The sequence below is a fragment of the Colletotrichum costaricense genome (assembly GCF_030867565.1).
Source record: "Colletotrichum costaricense strain IMI 309622 chromosome Unknown Scaffold_3.1, whole genome shotgun sequence".
Lineage (NCBI taxonomy): Eukaryota > Fungi > Ascomycota > Sordariomycetes > Glomerellales > Glomerellaceae > Colletotrichum > Colletotrichum costaricense.
This window is the reverse complement of record NW_026848232.1, coordinates 2,608,337-2,626,686: the sequence shown is the minus strand read 5'-3', so window position 1 is coordinate 2,626,686 and position 18,350 is coordinate 2,608,337. Positions and strand designations below refer to the sequence as shown.

The 18,350-nt window shown below is 52.1% G+C and overlaps 7 protein-coding genes across 7 annotated transcripts; all 7 read right to left on the bottom strand.

Moving 5' to 3' along the window:
• Positions 1–28: 28 nt before the first annotated feature.
• CCOS01_03711 (major facilitator superfamily transporter) lies at positions 29–2,098 on the bottom strand (the record flags this gene model as incomplete). Its single annotated transcript, XM_060451896.1, has 10 exons — positions 29–187; positions 260–806; positions 866–1,058; positions 1,113–1,374; positions 1,428–1,530; positions 1,589–1,662; positions 1,722–1,747; positions 1,818–1,868; positions 1,927–1,986; positions 2,059–2,098. The coding sequence occupies 10 exons, from the start codon at positions 2,096–2,098 to the stop codon at positions 29–31; spliced, it is 1,515 nt and encodes a 504-aa protein (XP_060318161.1).
• A 1,083-nt stretch (positions 2,099–3,181) lies between these two features.
• On the bottom strand, positions 3,182–4,408 carry CCOS01_03710 (isoflavone reductase; the record flags this gene model as incomplete). The annotated part of the gene is made up of 4 exons (XM_060451895.1): positions 3,182–3,463; positions 3,573–3,899; positions 3,971–4,255; positions 4,301–4,408. The coding sequence occupies 4 exons, from the start codon at positions 4,406–4,408 to the stop codon at positions 3,182–3,184; spliced, it is 1,002 nt and encodes a 333-aa protein (XP_060318160.1).
• A 1,254-nt stretch (positions 4,409–5,662) lies between these two features.
• Positions 5,663–6,403, bottom strand: CCOS01_03709 (dienelactone hydrolase; the record flags this gene model as incomplete). Its single annotated transcript, XM_060451894.1, has 1 exon — positions 5,663–6,403. One exon carries the CDS (start codon positions 6,401–6,403, stop codon positions 5,663–5,665), a length of 741 nt encoding a protein of 246 aa, XP_060318159.1.
• A 628-nt stretch (positions 6,404–7,031) lies between these two features.
• CCOS01_03708 (NADP-dependent L-serine/L-allo-threonine dehydrogenase ydfG) lies at positions 7,032–8,164 on the bottom strand (the record flags this gene model as incomplete). The annotated part of the gene is made up of 6 exons (XM_060451893.1): positions 7,032–7,087; positions 7,137–7,231; positions 7,295–7,680; positions 7,756–7,911; positions 7,986–8,072; positions 8,135–8,164. 6 exons carry the CDS (start codon positions 8,162–8,164, stop codon positions 7,032–7,034), a joined length of 810 nt encoding a protein of 269 aa, XP_060318158.1.
• A 2,596-nt stretch (positions 8,165–10,760) lies between these two features.
• CCOS01_03707 (dioxygenase) lies at positions 10,761–12,036 on the bottom strand (the record flags this gene model as incomplete). The annotated part of the gene is made up of 2 exons (XM_060451892.1): positions 10,761–11,433; positions 11,591–12,036. 2 exons carry the CDS (start codon positions 12,034–12,036, stop codon positions 10,761–10,763), a joined length of 1,119 nt encoding a protein of 372 aa, XP_060318157.1.
• Positions 12,037–13,118: 1,082 nt separating this feature from the next.
• On the bottom strand, positions 13,119–15,425 carry CCOS01_03706 (uncharacterized protein; the record flags this gene model as incomplete). Its single annotated transcript, XM_060451891.1, has 1 exon — positions 13,119–15,425. The coding sequence occupies one exon, from the start codon at positions 15,423–15,425 to the stop codon at positions 13,119–13,121; it is 2,307 nt and encodes a 768-aa protein (XP_060318156.1).
• An 851-nt stretch (positions 15,426–16,276) lies between these two features.
• On the bottom strand, positions 16,277–18,010 carry CCOS01_03705 (acyltransferase; the record flags this gene model as incomplete). The annotated part of the gene is made up of 2 exons (XM_060451890.1): positions 16,277–17,628; positions 17,686–18,010. The coding sequence occupies 2 exons, from the start codon at positions 18,008–18,010 to the stop codon at positions 16,277–16,279; spliced, it is 1,677 nt and encodes a 558-aa protein (XP_060318155.1).
• Positions 18,011–18,350: the final 340 nt, after the last annotated feature.

The window sequence follows — 18,350 nt, the reverse complement described above, 5'->3', positions numbered from 1 at the left end:
ACTAAATATCGCCAAGTCTTATTCGAACTCAGATTGGCGTCACTTTCTCCGAAACTGTGTTCTTTTGGTCCTCGTTCTCATCGGATTTCTCTCCGTCAGGCAATGTCTGCGTCTCTCGGGCCGCAGCGGCTCGCTCGAAGTCTTCCACCGTCATTGAGCCATATTTTGCAAGTGATTGCCTATCGATCTGTGTGATATCGTGATTAGCTACTTCATATTTGCGGAAATTAAGTGATTCTTTCAAACATGATGAGCTTACCCTGATGACGAGTCCCATGAAGCAGAGTACGATGACGCTGCACACAATCATAACAATCGCACCCTTCTTCCAATACGGCGCTTCATCGGCCGCATAGAAGACGATGCCCCAGAAAGTGTAAAGCGTGGTGGCGCCAATGTTCATAGCGTACACCGTCACGCTGCGCACCGCCTCGTCGCCGCTCCGTTGTAGAATGATGCTGGCCCAGCCAAAGATCAACGGGTTGACCATGTACGACGAACCCGATGCGTAGAATGCGAACATGGTACCGGCGTAAGGCAGGTTCGGAACCAGGAGCATCGCGGCGCAGACGATTTGGATAAGACAAACCAGCACAACCATGGGTACTCGGGTTCCGGTCGCGTCCATATGCCATGCCGCCATGATATTGGTTACGATGCCGACTGCTTGCACGCCCAAAGGATAGGTGTTGATTTGGCTCTGCGTGAAGGATTCGGCGTGGTATTTAAGCCAAAGGATGAAGTTACCCTGGACAACCCAGGCCTCGAGTGTAGCGCAAATCGGAGACCACAGCACCAAAACCCAACTATTACGTGGTCAGCTTTCCCAACTCATGTCGGAATAAAAGCGAGATATTCGACTTACAAGGTGGGCATGAGTACTAGACGCTTCAACAGAGAGAACGGGTTGACTCCGTGCGACCCTTTGATGACTGGAGGCAAACGTCCAACGGCGATCTTTTTCTCAGAGTCACTGAGATACCGAGCGCTGGTGTTTTCAGGGATATCCGGGAAGTAGAAGAAGCCGAAGATCGCGATGGGAAGCGTGATGATGCCATCTGAAGTTTGTCAGCAAGTTCTTCCAGCCGCAGGCCTCGTCAACTTTTTCGTACCAATGATGAAGACCCACTGCCAACCACCAAGACCGGCAAGGCCGCCCAGTCCCTTGTAAATGGCAGCCATCATGACGCCGGCAAACATCGTGCCTACCTGACCTGACGCGGTGAAGATGGCCGTGCGCTTCGAGATTTCTTCAGGCTTGTACCATGAGCCCATGATGTAGATGGCTCCCGAATAGGTGCTAGCCTCCGCCAAGCCAAGGAAAAAGCGGATAACGCAGAGCTGAGCGGTATTCTTGACGCCTGCACTAGCCATCTGAGTATTGTTAGCGAGCCGCAATAGAATAATTTGACATCGATGAGACGTACAGTCAGGAATGCCCAGAGACAGCACATCGACGGCAGCCAGATTCGCGGCCGGACGATTTGGAGACCGATGATGATGCCATGAGGAATCTGTCCCACCACCATACTTTGATATGGGGTCAGCTCATGTTCGTGGAAACGCTACTCGTCGGCCTAGATCTTACCCAGCAGTGGTCACCGAAAGAACGGTGTTGTAGTCATGGCCCTTCATGTGCAAGGCCTCGCGGAGGCCAGCAACCTAGAGTGAGCCTGTCAGTTCTACTCGATGGTCTACTCATTTTTGATGTGGAAACTCACATAAGCATTGGCAAAAGCAGCACGGTCTTTTGTTTCCGTCCATTGTCAGTGTTACGGTCCCTTCCCCAAAGCTGATATGAGGCAACCATCACCCACCCAGGTAGTTGAAGAAGTAGCTGAGGCAGCAGTATGTCAAGATGAAGAAGTCTGCGATTTATTAGTCAGATTCATCGTCTTTTAATGCAGAGATAATGGGAGTGCCTACCTATTTTCTGCACAAGACGTCTTTCTTCTTTTGAAGTTGCCTCATTGCCAAGGAAGAAGGCTACGTGAAGCCAAGAAAGTTAGCCCAAGGCACATGTACAGTCATGACGGCGGTCGAGGCTCGAAAACATACCCTTGACCTTTTTGCCAGTTGAACGGTTCTCAGTGGCCATTTTCTCTGTAAATCGCTTGCCACATAAGATTCTTTCCGATGCTACCTTATCCGAGATGCAACATGAACAAGTGCTTTCTCTCTCGAGTCCCGAGTGAAACAAACGATCTGATAAAGAATTTTAAGTGTTCTATCTTGACTAGCGTGTCATTCATCCGTAAACTCGAAATTTTCTGCTGCCCAGATCTAGGGCGTGCGCGACAAGGATTCGTCTGTTCGGAGCACACGTCGTTGGCGATGAAATGTCAATCGCATTCCTTACAGGTCATAAGCGAAAGTAAACGCGCCGAACTTCCAAAGATGTCTAAAGAAAGAACAGAAACTTGCTCACCAGAGAACCTTGATGGCCTCATTACTACCAGTTTTCCTACTAGTCATTTTGACATGGTGGCCGGCGGCCCCGTCTCGCCCATCTACTTTTGTGGCTCCATTGCACAAGTGCACTCCACTGACTGGCATGGACATGGCATCTTGTCAAATGAAATTGCTCGGATTTGAGCGAAGACGGGCGGGGAAGCGCTTGGCGGCTGATGGATCTGATAAAACACCCACCCGCTTGGGAGGCGGCTTTCCTGCATCAGTTGCCGAAGGCCTAACTGTGGCGACCTTCGGCGACGTACATTATCGCTGGTTTCGTCCTCTCTGACTGCAGCAGGCAAACTATTGGCATGACAATTCTCAAAGCCTGTTGCTGTATTCGAAGTTGAATGCCTTTGTTTCCATTTTTCGTGGTCTTGTTTACCTAATCAAGGTACTCCTAAGTCGGAGCTCTATCTTCACAGAATCGTTGGTGATGCCAAGGCGAGTATTAGTCCGAGTTGATTTAGACTAAACTCTGATCGCCCACGAACCATATTTACAGCATCAAGGTTTTAAACATGCAGATCAAATGAATGGATTTCAACTCGAAACCGGGGCCGCCTTGAAATGGATCAGCTCACTAATAGTGGATGCATCGCGACTTTAATCGAAGTTTTGAATTTCTGCGGACTCACCTATTGGTCCAGCAAGAACGGCTGCTGACACGTTCCAACAATAGCCGCAATTGCTGAGCCTGTCGAAACCTACCAAGAAGTCTGTTGGTTTACTTTCTACCAGCTGCTTCCATGGCCTCGCGCTTCTTCTTCTCGTAGATGGAGTTGACCTGGCCCTCCAGAGCCTCGCTGCAGAAAGTCTCAAACGAATTTCCCGTTAAGTCGGGATACAGATCCTTGGCGATTTGATATCCTAGGTATCGCGCGTACTCCGGTGTGTTGTCTCCTCGGAGGCCCCACGATTTTCGATATTGTAAAACCGATAGCCTATGAGGGTTGGCCTTGTCATCCTTCGCCTTGACCATCGCAGCCTCAATCTCCTCAGCCGACATCTGTGTTTCAATGTTAGTTTAATCGCTCAAAGCTAAGCCTTCACCGTCTATTTATCGCTCCATGTATGCCTTATTTCCCCGAGTCTTGGGAAGGTGGTCTAGAACTTACGTATTTTCTCTCAACCTTCTCTCCACTCATCTTCTCAATCAGATCGTATACTTCATTCTGGGACATGAGTTCGGTGAAGGCGAAGACTCTGTGATTCAGGGTCTGTGGGTCCGCAATGATGCGGGCGACGTATTTTCCAACGTCGCGGAGGTCAGTCATACCAGAGAGAACGCTTCCATCTCCAGCGATCCAGTTGTCAAATGGGCTCGCGACTGCGTCAATCCGTCCCGAAGCCAGACGGGGCAAGCTGATCTGGTACCACCAGCCAACATCGATGACCGTGTACGGGAGGTAAATAGTCTGGATATGATTTAAGACATCCTCTTTCTAGGATGCATTCAGATGTCAGCTCAACAGCCAATTTGACATATCCTGGGGGTCTAGGGAGTCTTCCTCACCTGATCTCGGAACCACAACATGCCCCTGCCGGGCATCACCGTCCCAAAGAAGCAGGGGACGAATCGCTTTACCCCCGCTTTCTTAGCCGCATTGGCGAGGGGGATTTGGTCGAGCAGCTTGTCTGCCACAATGGCTGAGACGACCACCTCATGATCGGTAAGCTGATTCGCGATTTCGTCTTCGGGTCCGCTCAGGTCTACTGTGGCAATCTTGACGCCCCTCTTCTCTAAAGCTTTGACCTCTGGCTTCTCCAGCGAGCTCGGTCGGATAAGCGCAGTTATCTCCTATCAAACGGCTTATCAGTAACTTTACCAAGGTATTGTACAGACTTTCATGATAGACGAGGTCCCTACGTATTTCGTCTCAGGCGAGGAGAGCAGGCCATTCATAATGGAAGTTCCAGTCTCGCCGGTTCCACCGAGTACTGCGACCTTCATGTTCGATGTTGTTCTTTGGTTTCGAAGGACCTAGAATATTTTGTTGCCTGGAGTCGAAGTCAATGATCTAGTCCAAGGCTTTGTTGTTGATGAGAAGGACTTGAGTTTAACTTATGCTCCAGAATCTCATAGAGCTAAGTATGGATCCTTCTCTACCCAGAGACACGCCTACTATTGGCTCTCATATCGCCATGGGGATGATATCATCGCAAAACCATTTCTCAATGTCGGTGTCTCGAACAGCCAAAAGTCCGCCACAAGCGGGGAAAAGCTGCGGGCTGGCCCGGTTTGACGCTGCGGAGTTTTATCGGGTTGGGGCTGAATGCAACGCGGACGCAACTTCCCGCGCTTAGGGCCGGGGGCCCGCGCCAGCCCACTCGGTTTCGGTTCCGGAAGTGACTGGAGGACCGGGGGCGGCGGCCCAAAACCTCGGCCGAGGTGGCTCTGGCTTATAAATCAGTATCAACCCCGCGTCTTGTTGCTGGTAATTTCCTCGTATGAGAATACGAATAATACGAGGTATCTCGAAATTTGTCATTAACAGCATCGTGTTGGCTCTTCGTTGAGATTATGCTATAGTGAGTCATTGTGATGCCATACCAAGCATTGTGTTCTAATAGTCTAAGTACGTCGTTATGATTAGCAGTCCACAATTGACCGCAAGCTTGTTCTATCCGAGTTAGCGCAAGCGTAATTACTACTTTATCGTGACGAAGCATGAAAGGCATGTTACATCTCAACTTCATGTTTTGGCTGGAGTAGTCAAGGGACATGGAAGCAATAATTCAACTGACTGGACGAGACAATGCTGTATCAAGTGGTTCAAGTCTGTTGCAACAACCTTTTTGATGAGATCACAACTTCACACTGTTGTTTCTTTGCCGAATTGATGGTTGTAAACCTTAGTCAATGTGATATTTTATGAATCATGTTCAAGCGGGCATGTTTCTAACATATATGCCTCTTCTCTAAATGCAATCGGTGCCATGGCATTGATCAAATTCTACGAAGAACAACCTTGAACTCGTATCGATAGTAAACACTTGAAGCGGCATAGACTTCGCTACCGACTGGAATTACCAACACATAATCGAGTGGCTCAACTAGAAATCCATTGTGGTACGTAAGCTAAATTCATTTCGAGTGCCACATAGTGCCCTCCAATGGCTTCTCAGTTACCCTTTTCTCTCCACCTCATCATTTCACGATCTCCCTCAACTTTTACTCTTCAAAAGTCACTCTTATTTGATGCCATTAATGCAAATGTTGACTGAACCAGCTTACCGCGGCCGACTTTGCCAGAGCCATCGCCTTCCTCTCTCCAGGCTTTCCGGGATCACCTCTAGTCAAGCAAGCATGCTCGACACCAGGGTAGTGATGATACTCAAACGACACGCCCTTCTTCAACATGGTCTCGAAATAATGCGACTTGAGCTCGGGGGTGAACTGCGTATCAAATTCGGGAGCCAACAGCTGCACCGGAACCCCAACACCGTCAATATCCTCCTTGGTCAGCAAGCTGGGGTGGCCAGTCGCGATGCAGTCAACCAACGGAGGATCATGCTCTTTTGCTCCTAACCGAAAGACTGCCCACCCTCCGTAGCAAAACCCAATAGCCCCGACTTTCGTGTGCTTCTTGCGAACCTCCTTGACAAAGTTGGTGATTTCAGGTTCTCGAATTTCTCGTGAATTGTCCCTTCCAAAGCTCGAGAGGTCAATTTCGTGCCATCGATTCTGAAGCACTGGCTCAAAGGGTACAACCCAACCGCCGAAGAAGTCTGGTAGATAGACCGTGACGTTGGCTTCGCGAGCATAGTGATCCGCCAGGAGGCGTGCGTTGGGGAAGGTCCAGCCTAGAAGGTCGTGAATGATGACAACTGCGGCGTGTGGATTGTCACCGACGACGTAGACGTCATTGTTGGCAAGCTTGTCGGTTCGGCCCGTTGGAGTGCCGTCCCATTCAAAGGCTTTCAAGCAACACGATGGGATAGCCATTTTTGGGTTCTTTGGAACGTGAATAGAGCAGCGCCCTTTAGGTCTTTAGTATAACAGTATCTTCAATCTCGAGGGGTATAGTCGTGAGTTGAGTAAGACGATTCTGTGAGGGGGTTCGTATTAATAGGGCTGATGTTGCAGCCTTCGGATTTACTACTACCTAAACACCGGTGCCATGACAATGCGGAGAAAGCAAGTCGGCCTGGAAAGAGTCCGGACGCCGATCTTCCAATGAGATATACGTTACACCAAACCAGGAACGAGGCAATTGATGGTCGGGATACCAACATCTTAAGTTGAAGTGATATAGTCACAACAAGGTTGTTGATGTACCAATCAAAGCTTTGGGCGTACGAGTGCGATTGCGACTCAGGCTAGGGACTTTGGTTTAGCGACCTGAAGGGGACGGAAACTCGACTTGGCAACTAATGTTGCTGCGACTACTAGACCAAAGGTACTTAGGTTAACTAAGTACGTACAGCTAATTCCCAAGCAGAAGAGAGATGTGGGTTCAGGAAAGTCGATGTAGACATCTTCGCCATCTCCCCGCTTTGAAATATTTATAACCTCCCGCAGAGAGCTGTAGCTTCGGCGTGCATCATTTATCCTGATTCAATTGAATTTAGATTTAATCATGACCCCGCTGATTCCATGTCCGATCAAACACGGTGAGTGAGCGTTGAGCTAGTTACAGGTTAGTTGATTGATGTAGTCACAGGGGTGCTCGACATACCTGTAGGCACGACGTCAAGAGCCTTGATGGAGACATTGTCCGGTTGCTCCAGCATGTAGACCGCCGCCTGCGCAACGTCTTCAGACACAAGCGGACTGACCGGTGTTAGTTTATTCACTCATAGCAAACAAAAAAATAGACCAGTGGCAAGAACTTACTCATACCCCTCCACGAATGAGTCGTACTGGTCTTGATCGAAACCCACACGCTGCGTGTGGAAGTGAGTCGCGACGACACCAGGCCTGATTGCTAGCACCTTAACGTCGGTTTCCACGAGTTCGTTGCGAAGAGAATTGGTGAACCCCTCTTGAAACGCTTTGCTCGCGTGGTAGACTGCCTCGCCCGGGAACGGTGGCACTTCATGCGCAGTGACAGAGGTGACGTTGAGGATTGTGCCCTTCCCGGGCTTTTGCTTCATCATGGACCTGTTGAGTACCGAGTGTGTCACGAACATGGTTCCGTTGATGTTAGTGTTGGACATGGTGATGATGTCCTCGATCTTGAGGTCTGGGAACCTGGCGGGAGCTCCCAAAGCGAGCCCGGCCTTCGGGGGGACGGGTTAGCGAGGCTTGGAAGGATGTGGCGTCACACTGAAAGCTGATGGGAAAGCCTAGCGTACGTTGTTGATGAGAATGTCAATCTCGCCAATCTCTTCGATGGCTGAGCCGATCGCCTTGTCGACCACGTCGAAAACTCCAATGTCAGCTGCTCGGTAGATGACCTTGACGTTCGGATTGGCACTCGACACGCTTTTCGCAACAGTGCTGAGTTTCTCCTTCATAAAACGTCAGTCAACTGACGTGCAGGTAAAGCTTCCCCGTATACCTGGCCCTCCTGCTGCCAACTTACTTTGGACCTGGATAGGAGAACTATATTCGCACCCTTGGCGGCCAGCGCGGTGGCGATTGCTTCACCGATTCCCATAGAGGCGCCTGTCTGTAGAGATTCAGTGATGGGTCCGTGTTGGAGCCCAGTTGTTGTCATTATTGTAAACGAACCAGCAAGACATTCTTTCCGTCGAGGCTCATCTTGATGTCGAACAGCTCAAGTGGTCGCAGCCCAAGTTAAAGTTCCTCTTGATCTGAATCCGACAAAGTTGAATCGATTAGACTACTAGGTGGAAGGCAATGAGCTTTGAGGGTCTTCCAAAAGCATTTATACGCTTTCTGAGGAGCGTCTCTCAGTGATTAGAGAACCATTCAACACCACGAGATGAGTTGACTCTCTAGTCGTTCAGCTTACAAATGTCCCCTACGTCATGGTCGACTAACTAGGACAACCCCACTTCGTAAGATAGAACCTGAGTAAAGTCATCCTATGAGAACGGCCACTACATGCTCATTTTCGGCGATAACATGCACGAATACGGTGATGTAGTCTCTAAGCATGACATTCTTTCCCGCCGTAGAGAGCCTATGGACGGAAACAACCTCTATTGGGCGCGCTGTGCCTTGGCGCGTCCATAGGTGGGGAGAGACCTTTTTTTGCCTCAACTCCACGGACTTTCTCGCCGACTGAGTCATTGTAGAGTTGGTACTTCGTCAAGCCAAGGTCTGAGACACTGGCTGAGTCGTGCTGGGGACGAACTATTCAAGTCAGGCATCGGTCAGTGTGAATATATGGAATCACTTGAATGTGCACAATCTCGAGCTTCGATCCTTACATGCACGTACATCGAAACTTGCTGAAGAGAGAAGATTGCTAGGTTCGAGATCATGTAGCCTTCTTCGGGAGAAAGACACCCTACGCTAGGACCTCAAGCTCACAGCAGCGGTAGATACCAACGAATCATGACGAGGATCAAGACTCTCAGTCAAAGGAAATCAAAGGGATTTAGCAGCGAGATTCTACTTGATGTTACCAATGCGATAAAATCTTGATATGACCTGGATCAGTCTACAGGCTATCTCGACGCCGGCAGCGTGGGAACGAATCGGATCTCACGCCGGATCTCAAGCTATACGGGCCGATGACTGTGGCAGGCGGCACAGGGGTAATTCAACGGCCTGGCTTTGTGACACGAAGCAACAAGGGATACCTTTTACAAAAGGCCTATCGCTGATAGGACCGATTGTACCGATTGTGCTGTGGGCAGCACGTCAAGAGACACCGGCATCCTCGAGCACAAGCCCCAACTCATTCATGTTGTTAACCAAGATGGGCTCGGAGAAATGTGTTTCTCATGTCCAAGAGATAGTACTCTCGCACCTTGCCAGAAAAGTAAGAGCTGTGGGTTATGCCTGTTAGGGAAGCCCTCTCTAGTCCACCTTAATACCACGTGGTAGTCATTTTTGAGATAACGGAAGCATATACCGCTTGTCAGAAGCTATGTTGAAATTGTTCCACAGGGAGGTCTATTGAATGGTCATTGACCCAATTAGTAGATACCAAGTTTTACATATTTCTCCGAGCATGCAGAGCGGCGAGACCTTGTCCAAAATGTACGACGGAATTCTGAGCCTTACATTGGAAAATAGGTCATTGCCACATCTATTTGTTCTTGGAGAACTGTGAGGTCTAGACACGAGGAAGGAACATACTGCCCGTGAGCTGGAGCTCGTGGCTTCAATGTAGTCATTGAGATCTGCCAGCCATCCCTTGACCGATCTACTTGCCGGTGATAACGAGGCATTCATTAGGATCGCGGGGTAATACGGGAAGAGGCTCTCCTCATACCGGTAGATCGGCAGCTCTCACGTTAACACCGAAGAGCGACAACCCGAGCGTACGGAATCGATGTCCGTTACCTACCGTAGCCATTAGCCGTGATAGCTGTCAGGCACGCACGGCACGATAACGTGCAGACTACCATCCGGAGCCAGGGGAAACTGTGATCTCTTGGCTTCTAAAAATGCCAGCAGTGTCGCAAAGCCGCTCTCCAGTTCCGGCTTAGACCCACTGACGCACGTCCTACCCCGGTCTCGCCCCCCACGGCATTTCGAGTCGGGAAAAGAATCGTCCCCCCAAGAGCCAAGGGAGAGGGCGAATAGCTTAGCCGAAGGTTTCCGAAGGAACCCGGTAAGTGGAGGAGGGGGAGGGGAAAAGTCGGGGACACTGTTGACTGAAGACACGCAGAGTCTCAGAGATGAGCTTTCAGTCGCGTCAAGTCAATTCAAGATTATTCATCCAAGGACTTCAGGATTCACTTCACACGGGGGAGGGAATGAATAGATTTAGAGCGGTTCTCAAGAGCCGGTTTGCTCAGATTCGCTGCGTAGCATTCGCCTAGAAACTCAATAGCTAAGCTGAAAGTCTACGAGTTGCAAACTTGGAGACGAGGACACAAGCACGCGGGGTTTCAACCAATCACCAAAGTACCGCGATTTTCTACCGAATCAACTTGAAGATGATATCAATTTCTAATTCGTGCGGAGAAAATTGGGCCTTCTAACGGGCCACATTTGCACTGACGCCATTTTGCAGTGCGGTTTTGGAGGGATACACGAAGAAAAAAAGTGAGAAATCTCCGTTCTTCGGAGTCTCATGCTCAAAACAATTATCCAGACCCATTGTGCTGTCCTTTCAGTGTGCTATGCACGCACACCACCCACACACATTCCGCTCTCACATGCTGAAACAACCACTCATTCTCATTCAAATCAGAAGCCCCCCAAAAGTCTAGACTTAGAACTTGTTCTGGTTGGCGTTCTGCATAAGCATCTGGGAATCCGGCTTGTACTTCTTGGACACCAGGCGGACGTCGTACTCGACGTCGAGGGTGGCGCCCTTGGCCTCGTTCTGAACAGGCTTGAAAGTAAGAAGCAAGTCGTCCTTCACGGCGCAGGCGGTGTCGGTCTCGAGGTACGGGTCGTCGCTGGGGTAGAGCTGTGCCGTGACGCCGATGAAGTCGGGGTGCGTGACCATCATGTGAATGTGCGCGGGGCGGTACGGGTGGCGGCCCATGAGCTTGAGGAGATCGGCCGAGGGGCCGGAGGTGTCGATGGCGTACTCGGTGGGCTTCAGGCAGTAGAAGTAGAACTTGCCCTCGGCGTCCGTCTTGAACTTGCCGCGCAGGTTGTGACGGGTCTGGTTCTCGGGGTCAAAGACATCGTACTTTCCATTGGTGCTGGCCTGCCACATGTCGAAGACGGCGTCGGGGATGCCCTTGCCCGTCTCCGCGTCCTTGATGACACCATGGAAGTATGTGAGCTGGCCGTCCTTGGGCATGTTCTGGACGACGGAAGCGCCGAGGTCGCGGAAGGGGGTCTCGGGGGACCAGAAGGGGCCGAGAATGGTGGATGATGTGGGGGTGACGCCGGACTCGGTCTCGACCGTGTGGTTGATCTCGTCGACGAGACTGTAGAGAGGGGGGAGAATTGTTAGCCATTGGCTGGGTCTCTGCTTGCGAACATGACATCGCAGTGGCGCGGCCGGAAAAGCCGCGCACGCGGGGTAAATGATTTTCGGAGTAGACGGCCGCGCTAGAGGGCAGGGAAAGGGGGGTTGCGACTTACGACTCAATACCCAGGATATCGCAAACTCTCCATGCCTCGTTGCGGTTCTTCTGGTAGGCCTGGCCAATGGAGTTGATGTAGTTAACACCCAGAACCCACTCCTCTTGTGTGAGCTCGACATCTCTGCAGAAGTCGTGAAGGTGCTTGATCAAAGAGCCGAGAACCTGTCTGTGTCTGGGCTTGGTCTCGGGGCTCATCAGGTCGATGACATGTTGTGTGAAGTTGGGGTCGAACTTGCTCTTGGTGCCATTGGCGCCGTTGGCGTGTCCGTTGACGCCGTTTGTGCCGTTCGTAGCCATTGTAATGGATGTTGTGGAGATGTGTTTGGTGGAGGGTATCTGGGGGATGACAGGAACAACACGCTGTGATGGAGATGGAGTAGAGCACTTGTAGGATGTGAGATTCTTCGAAACAGGAGCAAACCTGCGAACGAACCGGAGGGCCATGATGGTTAAGTATCAAAATCTGGAGCCCCGGATTTAGGCATGAGCAATCCAGACAAGCAAGCCACGGATGGTGGGCATGAATCGTATGACCATCTTTGGTTGCGGCAACAGAGTGCGGCATCGAGTGCGGCAACAGACTTCGGCAATTTGACTAGGGGTTCAGTTCTTTGGGGTAAACTTTCGCGCCTCGCGCTTTGTGCCCCGCGGTGGCTCGTCCATCCCACCACCAGACCTCGATCAGAGTGGCAGAGACGACGGACTGACCCCCGCCATGGTCCCTGCGGTCCTTTACTCAGCCAAGGGGGGCAAAACATAGATCCGGGACAACGAGTAGCGATGATGGCATGGGTAAGTGTAATTCCCACGCCTAGCAGCCGAAATGCGGGGGAAACCCGTGGGAAAGCTTCAAAGCATGCGGGGAGGACACTCTGGAAGACAGACGGCGTCGACTAGGCTCCATCAAGAGTTGTTTTAATGTTTCTAACTGGCTGGACGCCAGGAACATATGGGGACAGAGTCCGTCCAATGCCAGATGGCTGGGATTCTGCTCACAGCTCGCTGACGGATCCATCTCTCCTGATTGGCATGACCTGTCAGGCGGGCGTCGCTGTCGGTTTTGGATTCAGCCGGAACTGTTGGATCCTTCAGCTTTCCATCGTTCGATGTTTGACCATATAGCGCATCAAATCGGCGCATCGAAGCGGCTCAGTCGGGAAGAAACGCGGATGTTGAAGGTTAAGGTTGGCTTTTCACGAGTCGTGTGTGATATGGGAAGATGAATTGTACCACAACACGATCCCAGACTCGCTTGTCGCGTCTCTTGCCGGGTCAGACATTTTCTTCATCGCGGTAAGGTACCGGTAGTCTCTGTCACCACCGATTTGCTCAATCTTAGACTCAGGGGCCACCGGATGCGTCCTCCGGGATCGGCGCCGGTAAGGTTCGACCTCCCGAACGTACCTTCAATGCTGGCAACAACGACGTGTCCTTGGGGAAAGGCTCATTTGATCACAACCGAGACAAGTCTAGATCTTAAATATTGACAGCAAAAAGACACGTTTCTAATTTCTCCACAGCGAGCATCATCTCATCTTCGCACCACGCGAGTCACCCTGCCCCGACACTAACGAGGCATTCGCGGCCTCCGGATCACTCCTCCTTGTCCCCAGATCTAAGAATCCCGGGTCCATCCCGCCGTGGAATCGCACCCGCATCCGGCCTGACTCCTGCTGAATCCGATGTAGCTCCGGCGCCGACCGTCCGTTCTCCTTGAAGAACGTCATATTCCTCGCCATGCGACCCCCATCCCTGGGCCCATCACCACCATTGCTCGCTCCGCCAGCTGTCCCCTTTGGCCCCATGGTATCATGCAATCCAAAGAATAGTAGCGGCAGCACGCTGCCCTTCCAGACGGGCTGCTCGGGGTCGTTATAGTTCTTGAGAATGATCCAGCCCAACAGGATCCCGCAGAGGCCCACCAAGATGATGGGCAGCGCGATGTACTGCCTGTCAAAGTAGGTACACGTCGAGCTCGCCCATACCTCGCCCAGCGCCTCAGCCCGCCGATTCAATAGAGCGTTAGCGCCAGGAACGACGTCCGGCCCGAGCCCCGTCATCCGAAGTTTGTTCGTCACGGCCCAGGCAAAGTCGTCGACGGCGCTCGTAAGGTTGGTTACGGTGGCGTTCATGTCGGCCCACAGCGGCGTGAGCCACCAAGAGTCATAGCAGTTGAGGTGTCCGCTCTGCATGGAGTCGTACCTACACGAGGCGCTCAGCAAGCTCGCCTTGAGGAAAGTCGATAGCGCGGAGAAGAAGGTCCCGTCCATCTTGTACAGGCATTCGTTCGGCACGCGGGTGACTTCGTCGCTGCCGCTCACGCTGAAGTTTGTCCAGATGCGTCCCGGAACGTCCAAGGCCTGGCTCTGGTTGGTGGTATCGTACCAGGTGCCGTTGTCAATCACACAGGGGCTTTGTCTCGCCGTGTAGTTGCCGTACAATGAGTATCGCGACGCTGCGTTCTCGGCAGGATTGGACGCCGCCGTCGTCGTGCGGACGACCGTCTCCGTTAATGTGTTGTTCACGTACCGCGCATGATACTCCTTCAGGCACGGGTACAAGATACAGGAGGCGGCGACGTAATCCCCCAGGTTGCTAAAGTAACTATTGTCGGATTGCGACAGACGATGCGGGCATGTCAGCTTCGATGTCCCCGTCGAGTTGTCTGACGTGCACGGAGACGTCGAAATCATGAGCATGCTGAAGTTAGCCATCGAAACAGGGGCTGCCGCGGCGAAGTCGTCGCTGAAGAGTTTCGTGTACGCGGTCAGGTTGCTGTAGCCCATCCACATGTACTTTCCGGCCAGGATGTTGATGACGGCGCCGTCGTCCGGCAGCGACAGGTTGCCCACCGTATCAGGCTCGCTGACGAAGCTCGTCGTATCAATACACTTGCTACACACGCCGATGCTCGCGTGCGTGACGCCCGTGCCGTAGTCAGGCCACGTGCAGTTTCCGCTGGGGCAGAGAACCTGGACGTCGCTGTCCTGGCTGCCTGGATCCGTAATCCCCTGGATCATGGCACTCTTCATGTCTACCTCGATCTCATAGGATCCGGCACCGACGCGGTAGTACGCCGACGAGCCCGGCACGTAGTTCGCTGCGGGGATCCTGGCGCGGATGTTGTCCTCGAGCATGGGGCAGGTCATCGTTCGGACGGCCTGCTGGGTGACGGGACCAACGGCAAGACTGGCAATCGTCACAATGGCGGCACCGATGGCGAGGAAGCCGGTGGAGGAGAAGCCCAGGTTCCACACGAGCATTGCCAGGAGTTTCGTGGAGCCGAGGATTGAACGGCTCGCGGCGTCAAAGTCCTGGAGGTGCTGGAGGGGCCGGGTCTGTTCGGCAAACCAGGTCCATTTGATCTGGCCGATAATTTCTGCTACGGCGGCGACGATAGCAGCGCGGAGAAAGGTTGAGAGGAGCGCAATGGCGGAATTGAGGTTGATTTCAAAGGGCCATTTCGGCATGTAGTGGCCATCGTAGTGGGTGAGGAGCCAGATGATTGCGGTGAGTAGACTGATTGCGACGAAGAGGGTGAAGATCTCGAGGCCCCAGTACCTTAGGACATGGCGGGTGTGGCTAGATCTTCTTGGACTCGGTGCGGGTTGATGGTGAATTGGCGGATTTATCGGAGGAGGAGGCGGTGGCGGAGGTGGTGGTGAGAAGTGAGGCTGCTTGTCTTGGTCGGTCTCCTGGAAGGGCCATCGAGGCTCGGATGGATACTGTGATCTCGAATCATAGGCGGTTATGTCTTCTTGAGGTGGGTTAAAAGAGGGTTGCTTGGCCCGGTCTTCCAGCTCCCAGCTGCGTTGTGCCTCTGGTACTCCCATGTCTCAAATGACACCACGGCTTGGCAGCGTTAGTCCGCGTCTGAAGCTTTCTGAAGACATGCAAAGACTTACGCCAAGGTGCGTGAAGCACAGCCGGGCAAGAAGAATAGGTTGGCCTTCATATTTCGATGATGATAATGCCCCCCTGAGTGCGCCCACAAGGCCAGATTTAATCTTCAAGCTTGCAAAGAAGGTTGATCAAATGAACCGAGATTGGATTCTCCATTTAGATCGCCTCCCACTTGAGAACATATCCAGCCTTAAACCCTACGAACGGACGGGCAACCCAATTAGGCGTTGCTCGTATTCGACAGTATCCACAGTCACCCTGGGGCACTGACTCGGAAATTTCCATCCACAAGGTTGACTAGCCGATGATCCGTTAGATATACGGATGGAAGCGTCTGGGCTAACATGACGATCCACAACACGGAGAAACGATCGCCGTGCTCGTTTCTCCGGCCTTTTCAGCGTACCTCTCATCCTAATTTGGCGTTCACCTCGGTGAGACAAGCTCGTGATGAACGTCCTGACCGAGCTGACTAAGTCTATAGCACCTTGACTTGTAGATAATTATGCTGAACATCTCTCCCAAAAGTCGCTGAAAAGAGTGCTGCTAACCCTTCCGAACATTTGTCATCTCATCGACGTCGCTCTGATGATGCACGTTGGCAGTGATCTAATATGCACTCAAGGATGCCTCTAAATCATGTCAGTTGCCGCAAAGGCAGCGGTAACTAGAAATAGGCTATGTTAGCGTTGGACAGGCCTTAGTGTGAGCAATTGAGTTTGACAGAATCGTAATGTATTAGATGATTAAACTAAGTAATTGTTCAACCCTGAAAACTCCACTACTTTGTCTTTTCGATCAACTTTCCCTCGAACCAAGCCGCGAACTTGACAGCGTTGACATCCACGTATCTTTGCACGAAATCCGCCACGCAGACGACGCCCGGTAAGTAAAGACACGTTGAAAGAAAGACGACAAATCCCCAGCTAGTGCTGAGGTTGGCCTCAAGAGGAGTGCCAGTAATGGCACTGAAGAACTGAACGCAGTGATAACCCCATAGCCAAATCAGGCAGTTGTGAACGAGGTAGATGGCGTACGATATTCGGCCGAGGTATTGGATGACCCGACCCGTGAAAAGCTGCTGAATGAATTGTGACTGGTCAATAGTGAAAACCAGCCAAACAGCGGCGATGGGAATCCAGAGGCCGTCGCCTTCGCCATATCGTGCAGGGGTCAGCCAGGAAAGGTTTCTATATCCTGGGGTCTGCGCTACACTTCCGCTCCCCTCGGGGAACGACAGCAGCCATAGGGCGCCGATGAAAGAGGCTATCTGGAGAGTCTTCTTGGAGATCCCGTAGGTTTTGGAGGATTTAATCAACGAAATTGGGGCATTGAATCCCCTCAGCCCCTCACGTCGCCAGTACGAAGGGCTCGATAGGTGTGGTAGAGTCTCCCAGCCGTAGCCGTTGCTCTCGTTGTCGGTATCCTCATCGTCGCCGTAAAATCTGAGGGCAGCGAGGAGCAGGCCGGATAGGAAAAGAAAGAACTGCCAGTAGCCGGAGTGAATGTTGTAAATGAGGAGGCACACAAGGAAAGAAATTCGAACGCTAGGGCGAACTCGGTGAAAGGCGACATGTGCCAAGAAGACAATGAGTGAACCGTCAAACTCCACGGGGATGGTCCAAAGTTGCGGCTGATATGGAAATCCTCTTCCTCTCTCAAGGTTCTTCGCCATTGGGTCGGACAAAATTGAGAAATGCCCCCACCAGCCGACTAGTTGGTCCCATACATTGTCTAGTGCTGGCGGCCTGAACATTGTGACAGATGGACCGGGGAAAGGCTCAAGCTCGAAGAGTTTGAAATAGGCCAGGCCAGCGACGGCGAGGGACGTGATCATTGTCGGGAGGAAGAGGCGGATATACCGACGAAAAGCAGAGGAAGCGGCAGCGACTGCAAACTCGGCCGACTTCTTCTGCTTGATGAGCTTCATGGGCTTGTAGCTCAGGGCATAACCGGAGATGACGAAGAAGACGCAGACATTCGACAGTCCTGAAAGAGCCAGGCGAAGGATTGGGATTTGGAGAAAGAGAGGTGTATCATCGCTCATGAAGCCGCGGCGGACCTCGCCGGTCAACGTGCAGAGGGACCAGTGGTGGCAGACGACGAAGAACGCTGCGAGTCCTCGAAGCCCATCTTCATCTTCAATTAGCTACAGAAACCCAGGCTGTGCCGAGACTTGGATCAACTTACCGAGCCAAGCTGATGGATGGAGGGGCCTTGGTGTCGCATCAGGATCCACTGGGTGCAGGAAACTCGGGATCAAGGCCAAAGCAAGGCTCTTGGGATATCTCAGCCAAGGCGGCAAGGGGCGAGTTACGACGAAGGTGTCGTCGAGATAGATATCATCTTCTACTTCGAGAGTCTCAATGCGGAAGCTCTCAACCTTGTCGTCCTGGCAAAGACGAGCGTACTCCAAGTCATCCAAAGAAGAAGAAGAAGAGAAAGATGCCTGCGAGGAGGATGAAGGAGAGGAAGGCTGAGACTTCAGCAAGCTGGACTCCAGGTCTCCGGACATGGCGTCGTCGGTGGTGCCCTCCAAGCAGGCGGTGCTGCTGATTGCCCGAGTGGTGATGTTGGACAATGTCAAGGAGGTGAAGCACCAAGAGTCCTGCTTGCGGCTTGACAAGAAAATGAAGCGACATTTATGGAGGCTACTTGGTGATTTCGAGGGCCGAGAAGTTCGCCCCCTTTTTTCGTGCGTTGCTCCCGCATGCCACAATGTCTTATGGAGTGGAATCTTCGGTAAGAAATCCCTTGGGGGTCATAGGCGACCATCGGGACCACATCGAGCGTCGAAATGTCCATCGTCCTTTCAAGTGGTCAGCACTGCGACATGCGCCCAAGGTAGGAATGTT